Source organism: Rhinoraja longicauda, chromosome 18 (genome assembly GCF_053455715.1).
Source record: "Rhinoraja longicauda isolate Sanriku21f chromosome 18, sRhiLon1.1, whole genome shotgun sequence".
Taxonomy (NCBI): Eukaryota; Metazoa; Chordata; class Chondrichthyes; order Rajiformes; family Arhynchobatidae; genus Rhinoraja; species Rhinoraja longicauda.
Genome location: NC_135970.1, coordinates 136359 through 151583, shown reverse-complemented (window position 1 = coordinate 151583; position 15225 = coordinate 136359). Strand labels below are relative to the sequence as shown.

The following is a 15225-nucleotide window of genomic DNA, read 5'->3' as shown; positions in this document are numbered from 1 at the left end:
CGGAACTGGGTCTCTGCGCATCCCTCTGCAACTGGATCCTCGACTTCCTCATTCACAGACCAGTCTGTTCGAAGTGGCAGAAATACTTCTTCCTCATTAACAATCAGTATGGGAGCACCTCAAGGCTGCGTGCTCAGCCCCCTGCTCTACTCACCAATCTGAGGAAGGGTCTCGACCCGAAACGTCACCCTTTCCTTCTCTCCAGAGATGCTGCCTGTCCCGCTGAGTTACTCCAGCTTTGTGTCTATCTTCGGTTTAACCAGCATCTGCAGTTCTTTCTTACACATTTCCCCTGCTCTACTCACTCTATAGTCTTGACTGTGTAGCCAGACACAGTGCCAACTCCATCCTCAAGTTCGCCAATGACACCACCGTTGTTGGATGAATTACAGATGGTGATGAGTCAGAGTGTAGAAGTGAGATCGATCAACTGGCCAAATGGTGCCAGCACAACAACCTGGTTCTCAATGTCAGTAAGACCAAGGAACTGATTGTGGACTTTGGAAGAGGAAGGATGAGGACCCACAATCTTGTCTTTGAAGTCAAAAACTTCAAATTCCTGGGCGTGCGCATTTCCAAAGATCTTTCCTGGACCCAGCACACTGATGCAATTATAAAGAAAGCACATCAATGCCTCTACTTTCTGAGCAGATTACGGAGACTTGGTATGTCAGAGAGGATTCTCTAGAACTTCTACAGGTGTACAGTAGAGAGCACATTGACTGGTTGCATCATGGCCTGGTTCAGCAACTTGAATGTTCAGGAACGAAGAAAACTGCAAAACCTTGTGAACACTGTCCAGTGGATCACGGGCTCAGACCTCCCCACCATCGAAGGGATTTACCAGTGTCGCTGCCTCTAAAAGGCAGCTAGCATCATCAGAGACCCACAACACCCTGGCCACACACTCATTTCACCCCTGCCATTGGGAAAAGGTACAGGAGCGTGAAAACTGTAAGGTCCAGGTTCAGGAACAGCTTCTTCCCTACAATCATCAGGCTATTAAACACTCAACCTCAAATAAGCTCTGAACTACATAGACTTTTATTGTTATTATTATTATTATTGCACTATTCTTTGTTTTTTGAGTGTGTGTGTGTGTGTGTGTGTACTTGTGGGCATGTGTATATATACACACTGAATTTTCTTTTCTCTCTCGTTTATTATATTGTTTAGAGTGTACTATGCTTACATATTCTGTTGCATACACATGACAATGAACCACTCTTGGCTCTTGACTCTTCTATCTATATTGACAGGGTGGGTGCTTGTATTGCAGACCAAAGTAAATGATCCACTATTTAGCTGCAATGCGATTATGCTTTGGAGATTGATGAAGGGAAGATGGAGCAGGAATGTTGAGTAAATGAAGGTGCTGGAAAAGCAGAAGAGTAGCTTGATCTATCGTTTCTCTCTACCTATAAAGTTTTCCGTTGTAGTGCAAGAACTTGCTGAGATCATGTCCAAATAATTTCTCTTCCCTTCTCTTTGTCCTTTCTAATTATTGACATTGATGTTGACCAAAAAAAGCTTGAAACATTTTGTCAATATTTTCTCTTTTCCCAGTTCTGATGAGAGGTCTTTGACTTGATCTGTAGATAGTTTCTACTGATTGCTAATATCTGTGAATATAAAGTTCTCCTCAGTGGTGCTGTCCTCCTCATCTCCATGATGGCTCTATACCTGCAGAGTAAAATCACCACGATTTACCTTTGAGCCTCATTTTCTTGTAGCTTGATCTCCCTTCTTCATGTTGCTGAACAGGTTTCTGATGCACTGTTTTGGATTATAGGGTTGTTTACTTGGTTGGAATCGGTCTACAAAAATTAATGATCTTGCCTGTTGTTTTTACACCTTTAGAAAAATGAGAATGTCGACGTTCAACAGTTTGTAGCTTTTGGATAGGATAACTATATATAGGAAAACAATGTTAAAACCTATGCATTGTTTTTCCTAGTTCATCTCTGTAAATCCAATGTATTCACAAAATGCACAAAGTTAGCTGATGCCATTAATTTTCAAAACATTGGCATTGTGATTGTTCAATCTAAAGTACTATTTTAATTTGCAGGTGACAAGGGTGACGTCAGTAAGTGCTCGCTGTGCTGCCCACTTCACACCAAAGAACCGCTGGAGCTTTTCTGTGAAACCTGTGACATCCTGGTCTGCTGGACTTGCCAACTCACACAACACAAAGAACACAGGTAAGGGGATCAGAGCCACAGTGCTATTCAAGATCTAACTCTGGAAAATGATGTCCAAGTGCTTTTATTTCTGAACTTTCAAAATTCTAATGTAATAGTTTGGATAAATGCCCTTGGAATTAAGAGACTGCATAAATGATGATGCTGATATCGGTTTTTACAAGACAGATAAGGAGAGGAAGTAGGAATGAAGTTGTAAGTTAGCAAAGTGCTGAGAGAAATTACATTTGTTTGGGTGTGAGTAGCTTGTGATGAAAGCAAAGGTTAAACGTACTACAGAGTCTAAGGTTTATCAGTGGCTGCACAGATGTTCATTATTGTAACCTATTTTTCCCCAAAAAATGTCACCCACAGTTTCAAATATCTGGAAGATGTTTTACAGAATCAGAGGGTCACTTTGGAGGAGCTGACTCTGAAAATGGAAGAGAAAAGGATCAAAATGCAGAGTTCAGCCAAACAAGCACAGGACAGGTATATTTGTAACATAATATCACTTTTTTTAACTGAATATCCTGACGGATGAGTGACTTTTTGACAATCACATCTATCTCTGATGCCACTTTCAAGGAACTATGTACCTGCACTGCTAGACCCCTCTGCTGTACAGCACTCCCCAGGGCCCTGCCATTCACTCCTAGACCCCTCTACTGTACAGCACTCCCCAGGGCCCTGCCATTCCCAGGGCCCCGCCATTCACTCCTAGACCCCTCTACTGTACAGTACTCCCCAGGGCCCCGCCATTCACTCCTAGACCCCTCTACTGTACGGCACTCCCCAGGGCCCCGCCATTCCCAGGGCCCTGCCATTCACTGCTAGACCCCTCTACTGTACAGCACTCCCCAGGGCCCCGCCATTCCCAGGGCCCCGCCATTCACTCCTAGACCCCTCTGCTGTACAGCACTCCCCAGGGCCCTGCCATTCACTGCTAGACCCCTCTACTGTACAGCACTCCCCAGGGCCCCGCCATTCCCAGGGCCCTGCCATTCACTGCTAGACCCCTCTACTGTACGGCACTCCCCAGGGCCCCGCCATTTCCAGGGCCCTGCCATTCACTGCTAGATCCCTCTACTGTACAGCACTCCCCAGGGCCCCGCCATTCACTCCTAGACCCCTCTACTGTACAGCACTCCCCAGGGCCCCGCCATTCCCAGGGCCCCGCCATTCCCAGGGCCCCGCCATTCCCAGGGCCCTGCCATTCACTCCTAGACCCCTCTGCTGTACAGCACTCCCCAGGGCCCCGCCATTCCCAGGGCCCTGCCATTCACTCCTAGACCCCTCTGCTGTACAGCACTCCCCAGGGCCCTGCCATTCCCAGGGCCCCGCCATTCCCAGGGCCCCACCATTCCCAGGGCCCCGCCATTCCCAGGGCCCCGCCATTCCCAGGGCCCCGCCATTCCCAGGGCCCCGCCATTCCCAGGGCCCCGCCATTCCCAGGGCCCCGCCATTCCCAGGGCCCCGCCATTCCCAGGGCCCCGCCATTCCCAGGGCCCCGCCATTCCCAGGGCCCCGCCATTCCCAGGGCCCTGCCATTCACTGCTAGATCCCTCTGCTGTACAGCACTCCCCAGGGCCCTGCCATTTACCGTGTAGGTTCTGCCCTGGATTGACTTCCCAAAAGGCAACACTTTGCACTTGTGTGCATTAAACTCCATTGACCATTCCTCAGCCCACTTGCCCAACTGGTCAAGATACTGCCATAGTTTTGATGTGCCAAATTGTTTGAATTTTTTTTAAAGTGTTGGTACAGACTCGTGGGTTGTCTTGATTACAAAGGATGCTGCAGCTCAGATGATTTATTCAGTTCACCCAATCTAGTTTAGTTTCTGTAAATACTTTGCCTATTCAAATGCTTTTTATTGAAATGAAAATCTGTGTTACAGATTAAATGAATTAATGCAAGTGAGGATGAAGGTGGAAAAACAGATTAAGATGGCAAAAATGACCATGTTAAGCGAATTAAACAAACGAATGAATGTTCTAATGGACCAGGTGGAGGTGAGGCGCAACTACTTTCACTTTGATGTTTCAAAACCACTACACTGCGGCATATGCACCTGACCTTGAACACAGAGTAAGGGTCTCAACTGGAAACGTCACCCATTCCTTCTCTCCAGAGATGCTGCCTGTCCCGCTGAGTTACTCCAGCTTTTTGTGGCTATCATTGGTGTAAACCAGCATCTGCAGTTCCTTCCCACACACTCATGGAAGTGTCTGACAATTTGGCCCTTACATGTTTACGGGTTCGTAACCCATAGAAGCAGAGTCAGGCCATTCAGCCCATCTACGCTATTCAATCATGTCTGATCGATCTTTCCCTCTCAATCCTATTCTCCTGCCTTCTCCCCATAACCTTTGATACTGTTATTAATCATGCACCTGTCATTATCTACTTTAAAAATACCCAAAGACTTGGCCTCCACACCCATTTGTGGCAATGAATTCCACAAACTCCTCATCTCTTTTCTAAAAGGTATGCCCTTTTATTCTGAGGCTGTGCCCTCTGCTCATAGATGCGTCCACTGGTGAAAGCATCCTCTCCACATCCACTCTGTCCAGGCCTTTCATCGAACGGTAAATGTATATGACTCATGTCTCCTAGGTACCCCGCAGTTCTGCCCTTGCTCCCCCTCCCCCTCCCCCTAGTCGCAATAGAGACAGAGTCCCCCTAGTCCTTACCTTCCACCCCATCAGCCGTCGCACACAACAAATAATCCTTCGAAATTTCCGCCACCTCCAACGGGATCCCACCACTAGCCACATCTTCCCATCTCCACCCCTTTCTGCCTTCCTCCGCAACTCCCTGGTTAACATCCCTTCCCACCCAAACCACCCCCTCCCCAGGTACCTTCCCCTGCAACCACAGACGATGCGATACCTGTCCCTATAAATCCTCCCTTGACTCTGTCCAGGAACCCGATAGTCCTTTCAGGCTATGCAGAGGTTCACTTACACCTCTCCCAACCTCATCTACTGTATCCTGTTCAAGATGTGGACTCTTATACATCGGCGAGACCAAACATAGACTGGCCGATCGTTTTGGTGAACACCTTCGCTCAGCTCGCCTGAACCAACCTGATCTCCCGGTTGCTAAACACTTTAATTCTCCTTCCCATTCCCACACTGACCTTTCTGTCCTAGGTCTCCTCCATTGTCAGAGTGAGGATAAATACAAATTGAAGGAACAGCATCTCATATTTCGCTTGGGCAGCTTACAGCCCAGTGGTATGAATATTGAATATGCTGGAGTAACTCAGCGGGACAGGCAGCATCTCTGGAGAGAAGGAATGGGTAATGTTTCAGGTCGAGACCCTTCTTCAGACTGAATTACTCCAGCATTTTGTGTCTATCTTTGATTTAAACCAGCATCTGCAGTTCTTTGGAAACATGTTCCCAATGTTGGGGGAGTCCAGAACCAGGGGCCACAGTTTAAGAATAAGGGGTAGGCTATTTAGAACGGAGTTAAGGAAAAACTTTTTCAGTCAGAGAGTTGTAAATCTGTGGAATTCTCTGCCTCAGAAGGCAGTGGAGGCCGATTCTCTGCATGCTTTCAAGAGAGAGTTAGATAGAGCTCTTAATGACAGCAGTGTCAAGGGGGTATGGGGAGAGGGCAGGAACGGGGTACTGATTGTGAATGATCAGCCATGATCACATTGAATGGCAGAGCTGGCTCCAAGGGCCGAATGGCCTACTCCTGCACCTATTGTCTATTGTCTATTGTCTTTCCTGCAGGTATGAATATTGATTTCTCTAACTTCAGGTAGCCCCGGCATTCCCTCTCTCTATTCCTCCCCCACCCAAGTCACACTAGTTTCTTGTTTTCACCTAACAAACAGCTTACAATGGCCTGTTTCCTTTATCATCGTTACTTTTTTGCATATCTTTCATTCATTGTTTTTTATCTCTCTACATCATCGCTTATAGTACTCGTTTCCCTTATCCCTGACCAGTCTGCAGAAGGGTCTCGATCTGAAACATCACCCATTCCTTATCTCCAGAGATGCTGCCTGTCCTGTTGAGTTACTCCAGCTTTCTGTGTCTATCTTCGGTTTAAACCAGCATCTGCAGTTCCTTCCTATACAAGTTTCTATGAGATCCCCTTATCCTTAAACTCCAACGAGTACAGGCCCAGAACCATTAAACACTAATTCTCCATTAACCCAATCATCCCCAGATTATTCTTGTAAACCTCCTCTAGACCCTCTCCGACAGCAGCACCGACAGGGGCCAAAAACTGCACACGACACTCCAAATGCAGTCTGTCCAGTGCCTTATAAAGTCTCAGCATTTCATCCCTGCTTTTATATTCAAGTCCTCTTGAAATAAATGGTAGTATTGCATTTGCCTTCTTTACTACCGATTCAACCTGCAAGTTAAGTCTCCTCAAGGTATGCCTACTTTGAAGATGTTCTCCTGCTCACTCCAACCTCCAGTCCCCCCCGCTCTACTTTCAGTCTGACGAAGTGTTCCGACCTAAAACGTTACCCATCCTTTTTCTCTAGAAATGCTGCCTGACCCGCTGAGTTACTCCAGCACTCTGTGTCCAGCATACTCCAGCATCTTTGGCTTAAAGCACCATCTGCATTTCCTTCCTACACTGCAAGTTAACCTTCTGGCAATCCTGTACCAGAACTCCCAAGTCTCTTTGCACCTCCGATTTCTGAACACTCTCCCCATTTATGAAATAGTCTACACCTTTATTCCTACCAAAGTGCATGAGCAGATACTTTGCTACGCTATACTCCATTTGTCAGTTCTCAGCCCACTGTTCAAGTCCTCCTGCAGACTTGTTGTTTTCTCGACACTACCTGCCCCTCCACCTATCTTCGCATCATCCACAAACATGGCCACAATGCCATGAATTCCATCATTGAGATGATTAATATACCTGTGTGGCGGCTCCCAAGGGTCGGGCCATACCACTACCGACCCCTCGGCACGGGAATGGACCAGTCCAGGGGGGCGGTCCGGTACTACGTATATAAGGACAAGGTTTTGGGCGCGAAGCCATCCCAGCAGACTCGACCCGTCTGATAACTGAGTAATAAATCAAACGCCCCAAAATACCCGGCTCCTTGCCTTTATTTCGGGCCTCTCTCGATGCGCCACACCTGGATCTTCACAAAGCCTTTGGTGAGGTGCCACACATGAGGCTGCTAAAGAAGATGAGAACCCATGGTATCAGAGGGCACATACTAGCATGGATAGCAGATTGGCTGGATGGCAGAAGACAGTGGCAATAACGGGAGCTTTTTTCTGGTTTTGACAAGTAACTAGCGGTGTTCCGTAGGGTTGCCACTACTCTTCACGGTGTATATCAATGATTTGCATGAGGTAATTGAGGATTTGTGCCAAGTTTGAAGGTGATGAGGCAAGGCAAGTTTATTTATATGGCACATTTCAGCAACAAGGCAATTGAAAGTGCTTTACACAAAACATTAAAGAGCAATTAAAAGCAATTACAAACAGTCATTAAAGAGAATAGAAAATAAAAACCAGCTAAAATAGAATGAGACACGTATAAAATACAAGAATAAAAGTTACAGTGCAATGCAAGAAATGAATAATTATTTGATTTAATAAAAGACAGCATCAAACAGAAAAGTCTTCAGGCTCAATTAAAAACATAGAAACATAGAAAATAGGTGCAGGAGGAGGCCATTCGGCCCTTCGAGCCAGCACCGCCAGTCATTGTGATCATGGCTGATCATCCACAATCAGTAACCCGTGCATGCCTTCTCCCCATATCCCTTGATGCCACTAGCCCCTAGAGCTCTATCTAACTCTCTCTTAAATCCATCCTCTGATTTGGCCTCCACTGCCCTCTGGGTGAAAAAGTACCTTCTCACCTCAGTTTTAAATAGCCTCCCCTTTATTCTAAGACTGTGGCCCCTGGTTCTGGGCTCCCCCAACATTGGGAACATTTTTCCTGCATCTAGCTTGTCCAGTCTTTTTATAATTTTATATGTCTCTATAACATCCCCTCTCATCCTTCTAAACTCCAGTGAATCCTCATATGAAAGTCCCGCCATCCCAGGGATCAATCTCGTGAACTGCCTCAATTACAAGAATGTCCTTCCTCAAATTTGTAGACCAAAACTGTACACAATACTCCAGATGTGGTCGTACCAGGGCCCTATACAACTGCAGAAGAACCTCTTTACTCCTATACTGAAATCCTCTCGTTATGAAGGCCAACATGCCATTAGCTTTCTTCACTGCCTGCTGTACCTGCAGGTTTAGACAATAGACAATAGACAATAGGTGCAGGAGTAGGCCATTCAGCCCTTCGAGCCAGCACCGCCATTCAATGCGATCATGGCTGATCACTCTCAATCAGTACCCCGTTCCTGCCTTCTCCCCATACCCCCTCACTCCGCTATCCTTAAGAGCTCTATCCAGCTCTCTCTTGAAAGCATCCAACGAACTGGCCTCCACTGCCTTCTGAGGCAGAGAATTCCACACCTTCACCACCCTCTGACTGAAAAAGTTCTTCCTCATCTCCGTTCTAAATGGCCTACCCCTTATTCTCAAACTGTGGCCCCTTGTTCTGGACTCCCCCAACATTGGGAACATGTTATCTGCCTCTAATGTGTCCAATCCCCTAATTATCTTATATGTTTCAATAAGATCCCCCCTCATCCTTCTAAATTCCAGTGTATACAAGCCCAATCGCTCCAGCCTTTCAACATACGACAGTCCCGCCATTCCGGGAATTAACCTAGTGAACCTACGCTGCACGCCCTCCATAGCAAGAATATCCTTCCTCAAATTTGGAGACCAAAACTGCACACAGTACTCCAGGTGCGGTCTCACCAGGGCCCGGTACAACTGTAGAAGGACCTCTTTGCTCCTATACTCAACTCCTCTTGTTACGAAGGCCAACATTCCATTGGCTTTCTTCACTGCCTGCTGAACCTGCATGCTTCCTTTCATTGACTGATGCACTAGGACACCCAGATCTCGTTGAACTCCCCCTCCTCCTAACTTGACACCATTCAGATAATAATCTGCCTTTCTATTCTTACTTCCAAAGTGAATAACCTCACACTTACCTACATTAAACTGCATCTGCCATGTATCCGCCCACTCACACAACCTGTCCAAGTCACCCTGCAGCGTTATTGCATCTTCCTCACAATTCACACTACCCCCCAACTTAGTATCATCTGCAAATTTGCTAATGGTACTTTTAATCCCTTCGTCTAAGTCATTAATGTATATCGTAAATAGCTGGGGTCCCAGCACCGAACCTTGCGGTACCCCACTGGTCACTGCCTGCCATTCTGAAAGGGACCCATTTATCCCCACTCTTTACTTTCAGTGACTGGCGTACAAGGACACCAAGATCTCGTTGTACTTCCCCTTTACCTAATTAATATATATGGTGAATAGTTGCGGCCCCAACACCGAGCATTGCGGCACTCCACTCACCACTGCCTGCCATTCTGAAAAGGACCTGTTTACTCCGACTCTTTGCTTCCTGTCTGCGAATCAATTCTCTATCCATGTCAATACTCTACCCCCAATATCATGTGCACTAATTTTGCTCACCAATCTCCCGTGTGAGTCCTTATCAAAGGCCTTCTGAAAGTCTAGATACACTACATCCATTGGCTCCCCTTCATCCATTTTACTTGTCACATCCTCAAAAAATTCCAGAAGATTAGTCAAGCATGATTTCCCTTTCATAAATCCATGCTGACTTGGACTTATCCTTTTACTGCTATCCAAATGCACCGTTATTCTTCTTTCTTAGGTCCCCTCGGTCATGGCTGACCATGGGTGATGCATCCTAGTTGGCTGCTTGCTCCACACCTTGGCTAGAGCAGAGTCACTTGTGGCTGAAGAGACCAATACGGGAGTGACGGTCTCTGTGGCAAAGGTCACATTTGTGTGTGGTCTCTGGTCTGTTGAAGTTGCTGCGCTCCTTTCTGTGTGCCTGTTTTTCTGCCGCTGCGTTCATCAGTTTCTCTTTCCTCGTTTCGAGATGTTGGTTCAGGGTACTTCTCCACTTTGTACCATCAGCTGCAAGGCTCTCCCAGGACTCCACATCTATGTCGAGCCCCTTCAAATCTCTCTTGCAGACATCCTTGTAACGTAGCTGGGGGCGGCCGATGGTTCTCCTCCCAGATGTTATCTCTCCATAGAGGATGTCTTTTGGAATACGGCCATCCTCCATGCGGTGGACATGGCCCAGACACCGCAGTCTGCGCTGCCTGAGTAGAGTGTACATACTCGGAAGGCCAACGCGAGGCAGAATCTGGCATTGGACACTCTGTCTTGCCAGGATATACCCAGGATACGGCGGATGCATGTAAGGTGGAAGGTGTTGAGTCTTCTCTCCAGTCTGGCATATGTAGTCCATGTCTCATTGCCGTACAGCAGCGTGCTGTTGACACAGGCGTTGTAGACAGCTATCTTTGTCTCCACTGTCAGCTTTGGATTGGTCCACACTCGAGTTGTGAGGCGAGCGAGAGTTGTAGCTGCCTTCCCGATCCTCCACCATTATTACCTCTTTAATAATTGACTCCAGTATCTTCCCCATCACCGATGTCAGGCTAACTGGGCTGTAATTCCTCATTTTCTCTCTCTCGCTCCTTTCTTGAAAAGTGCGATAACATTAGCTATCCTCCAATCCACAGGAACTGATCCTGAATCTATTGAACATTGGAAAATGATCACCAATGCGTCCACTATTTCTGGAGCCACCTCCCTGAGTACCCTGGGATGCAGACCATCAGGCCCTGGGGATTTATCAAACTTCAGTCCCATCAGTCTACCCAATACTATTTCTCGCCTAAAGCAAAAAAAATTCAGTTCCTCTATCCCCCTAGATCCTCTGTCCTCTAGTACATCTGGGAGATTGTGCCTTCCTTAGTGAAGACAGATCCAAAGTACCTGTTCAACTCTTCTGCCATTTCCTTGTTACCCATAATAATTTCACCCGTGTCTGCCTTCAAGGGACCCACATTTGACTTTGCTACTCTTTTTCTCTTAACATATCTAAAGAAGCTTTTACTGTCCTTCTTTATATTCTTGGCCAGCTTCCCCTCGTACTTCATCTTTTCAGCCCGTATTGCCTGTTTTGTTACCTTCTGTTGTCCTTTGAAAGTTTCCCAATCCTCTGGCTTCCTGCTACTCTTTGCTGTGTTATACATCTTTTCTTTTAGTTTTATTCCATCCCTAACCTCCCTTGTAAGCCACGGTTGTCTCTTACTCCCCTTAGAATCTTTCTTCCGCTTTGGAATGAAATGATCCTGCATCTTCCGGATTATGCCCAGAAATTCCTGACATTGCTGTTCCACCGTCATTCCTGCTAAGATCCCTTTCCAGTCGACCTTGGCCAGGTCCTCTCTCATGCCTTCATAGTCCCCTTTGTTCAACTGCAACACTGACACATCCGATTTAACCTTCTCCCTCTCAAATTGCAGATTAAATCTAATCATATTATGATCACTAACTCCAAGTGGCTCCTTTACTTCGAGTTCTCTTATCAAATCTGGTTCATTGGACAACACTAAATCCAGAATTGCCTTCTCTCTGGTAGGCTCCAGCACAAGCTGCTCTCAGAATCCATCTCGGAGGCACTCCACAAACTCTCTTTCTTGGGGCCCAGAACCAACATGATTTTCCCAGTCTACCTGCATATTGAAATCCTCCATCACCACAGCGGCATTACCTTTGTTACATGCCAGCTTTAACTCCTGCTGCAACTTAAACCCTACATCCGGGCTACTATTTGGGGTCTGTAGATAACACCAATTAGTGTCTTCTTGCCTTTACAATTCCTCAGGTATCACAAAATGCTGGAGTAACTCAGCAGGTCAGGCAGCATCACAGAAGAGAAGGAATGGGTGATGTTTCGGGTCGAGACCCTTCTTCAGACTGATATCAGGGGGGCGGCACAAAGAAAGGATATAGGTGGAGACAGGAAGATAGAGGGAGAACTGGGAAGGGGGGCGGGAAGAGAGGGACAGAGGAACTATCTAAAGTTGGAGAAGTCAATGTTCATACCGCTGGGCTGCAAGCTGCCCAAGCGAAATATGAGGTGCTGTCCCTCTAATTTCCGGTGGGCCTCACTATGGCACTGGAGGAGGCCCATGACAGAAAGGTCAGACTGGGAGTGGGAGGGGGAGTTGAAGTCTCAGGAGAACAGGTTGGTTAAGGCGGACTGAGCAAAGGTGTTGAGTGAAATGGTCGCCGAGCCTGCGTTTGGTCTCGCCGATGTAAATAGACAATAGACAATATGTGCAGGAGTAGGCCATTCGGCTCTTCGAGCCAACACCGCCATTCAATGTGATCATGGCTGATCACTCTCAATCAGTACCCCGTTCCTGCCTTCTCCCCATACCCCCTGACTCCGCTATCCTTAAGAGCTTTATCTAGCTCTTTCTTGAATGCATTCAGAGAATTGGCCTCCACTGCCATCCGAGGCAGAGAATTCCACAGATTCACAACTCTCTGACTAAAAAGGTTTTTCCTCATCTCCGTTCTAAATGGCCTACCCCTTATTCTTAAACTATGGCCCCTTGTTCTGGACTCCCCCAACATTGGGAACATATTTCCTGCCTCTAACGTGTCCAACACTTTAATAATCTTATATGTTTCAATAAGATCCCCTCTCATCCTAAATTCCAGTGTATATAAGCCTAGTCGCTCTAGTCTTTCAACATACGACAGTCCCGCCATTCCAGGAATTAACCTAGTAAACCTACGCTGCACGCCCTCAATAGCAAGAATATCCTTCCTCAAATTTGGAGACCAAAACTGCACACAGTACTCCAGGTGCGGTCTGACTAGGGCCCTGTACAACTGCAGAAGGACCTCTTTGCTCCTGTACTCAACTCCTCTTCTTATGAAGACCAACATTCCATTGGCTTTCTTCACTGCCTGCTGTACCTGCATGCTTCCTTTCAGTGACTGATGCACTAGGACACCCAGATCTCATTTCCTAACTTGACACCATTCAGATAATAATCTGCCTTCCTATTCTTACCACCAAAGTGGATAACCTCACACTTATCCACATTAAACTGCATCTGCCATGCATCCGCCCACTCACACAGCCTGTCCAAGTCACCCTGCAACCTCATAGCGTCTTCCTCACAGTTCACACTATCACCCAGCTTAGTATCATCTGCAAATTTGCTAATGGTACTTTTAATCCCTTTATCCAAGTCATTAATGTATATTGACATCTAGAGCAGCGGATACAATAGATGTGGTTGGAGGAGGTGCAGATGAACCTCTGCCTCACCTGGAAAGACTGTTTGGGTCCTTGGATGGAGTTGAGGGGGGAGGTAAAGGGACAGGTGTTGCATCTCCTGTGATTGCAGGGGAAAGTGCCCGGGGAGGGGGTAGTTTGGGTAGGAAGGAACGAGTGGACCAGAGAGTTACGGAGGGAACGGTCTCTGCGGAACGAATTCCTCAACTCTATCCACAGTGACTCTATCTCGTCAGTCCCTATGTCACCCCTCACAAGTGACTGAATTTCATCCCATACCAACAGAGCTACCCCACCGCCTCTACCCACCTGCCTGTCCTTGAATATAACTTTGAATATTAAGTTCCCAGGCCCGATCCTCCTTCAGCCAAGTCTCTGTAAACCCCACAATGTCATATCTACCAATCTCTACCTGAGCCTCATGCTCATCTATTTTACTTCTTATACTTCGCGCATTCATATACAATACTTTTAATTCCTTACCTTTCACATTGATTCGCATCTCACCTTTCACATTGATTCCCATTACACTTGGCCATACTCTCCTATCACTTTTGGCCCTAAACCATTCATTGCTTTATAAACCAACAGTAGTATTTTGAAATCCATTCGTTGACAGACTGGAAGCCAGTGTAAAGACCTCAGAACTGAAGTGATGTGATCCACTTTCTTGGTTTACTGAGGACTCGAGCAGCAGCGTTAGTGAACCAGCCACAGCTGTCTAATCGATTTTTTAGGGAGACCTGTAAAGACAGCATTACAGTAGTCAAGTCTACTGAAGATAAATGTATGGACAAGTTTTTCCTAATCCTGCTGAGCCATAAGTCCTTTAACCCTTGATATATTCTTAAGGTGATAAAAGGCTGACTTTGTAATTGTCTTTGTAATTGTCTTAATGTGGCTGATTGTGGATGATCAACCATGATTACAATTATTGGCGGTGCTAGCTTGAAGGGTAAAATGGCCTCCTCCTGCACCTGTTTTCTATGTTTCTATGTTTGTAAACAAGGCACATGCATTATTATTGTTTTAGGCAATGATGTCAGAGAATTGACAATAGACAATAGGTGCAGGAGTGGGCCATTCGGCCTTTCGAGCCAGCACCGCCATTCAATGTGATCATGGCTGATCATTCACAAACAGTAACCCGTTCCTGCCCTCTCCCCATACCTCCTGACTCCGCTATCTTTAAGAGCTCTATCTAGCTCTCGAAAGCATCCAGTGAATTGGCCTCCGCTGCCTTCTGAGGCAGAGATTTCCTCAGATTTACGACTCTCTGAGTAAAAAAGTTTTTCCTCATCTCTGTTCTAAATATTCTTAAACTGCGGCCCCTGGTTCTGGACTCCCCCAACATTGGGAACATGTTTCCTGCCTCTAGCGTGTCCAATCCCTTATTAATCTTATATGTTTCAATAAAATCCCCTCTCATCCTTCTAAATTCTAGTGTATACAAGCATAGTCACTCCAGTCTTTCAACATACGACAGTCCCACCATTCCGGGAATTAACCTAGTGAATCTACGCTGCACTCCCTCAATGGCAAGAATGTCCTTCCTCAAATTTGGAGACCAAAACTGCACACAGTACTCCAGGGGCCCTCGTGCGGTCTCACGAGGGCCCTTTACAACCTCTTTGCTCCTATACTCAACTTCTCTTGTCATAAAGGCCAACATGCCATTAGCTTTCTTCACTGCCTGCTGTACCTGCATGCTAACTTTAAGTGACTGATGAACCCAGACCTCTTTGTCCTTCCCCATTTCCTAACTTGACACCATTCAGATAATACTCTGCCTTCCTGT

The 15225-nt window shown here is 46.5% G+C and overlaps 1 protein-coding gene across 3 annotated transcripts in view; it reads left to right on the top strand.

Annotated features, from left to right (window-relative positions):
• LOC144602188 (tripartite motif-containing protein 66-like) overlaps positions 1-15225 on the top strand; it is a 255557-nt gene that overhangs the window by 143117 nt on the left and 97215 nt on the right. For all 3 annotated transcript variants that reach the window (XM_078414925.1, XM_078414926.1, XM_078414924.1), the window contains exons 4-6: positions 2072-2204; positions 2559-2675; positions 4084-4198. In XM_078414925.1, coding sequence (XP_078271051.1) covers positions 2072-2204; positions 2559-2675; positions 4084-4198 — 365 coding nt within the window. The remainder of the gene's footprint in view (positions 1-2071; positions 2205-2558; positions 2676-4083; positions 4199-15225) is intronic.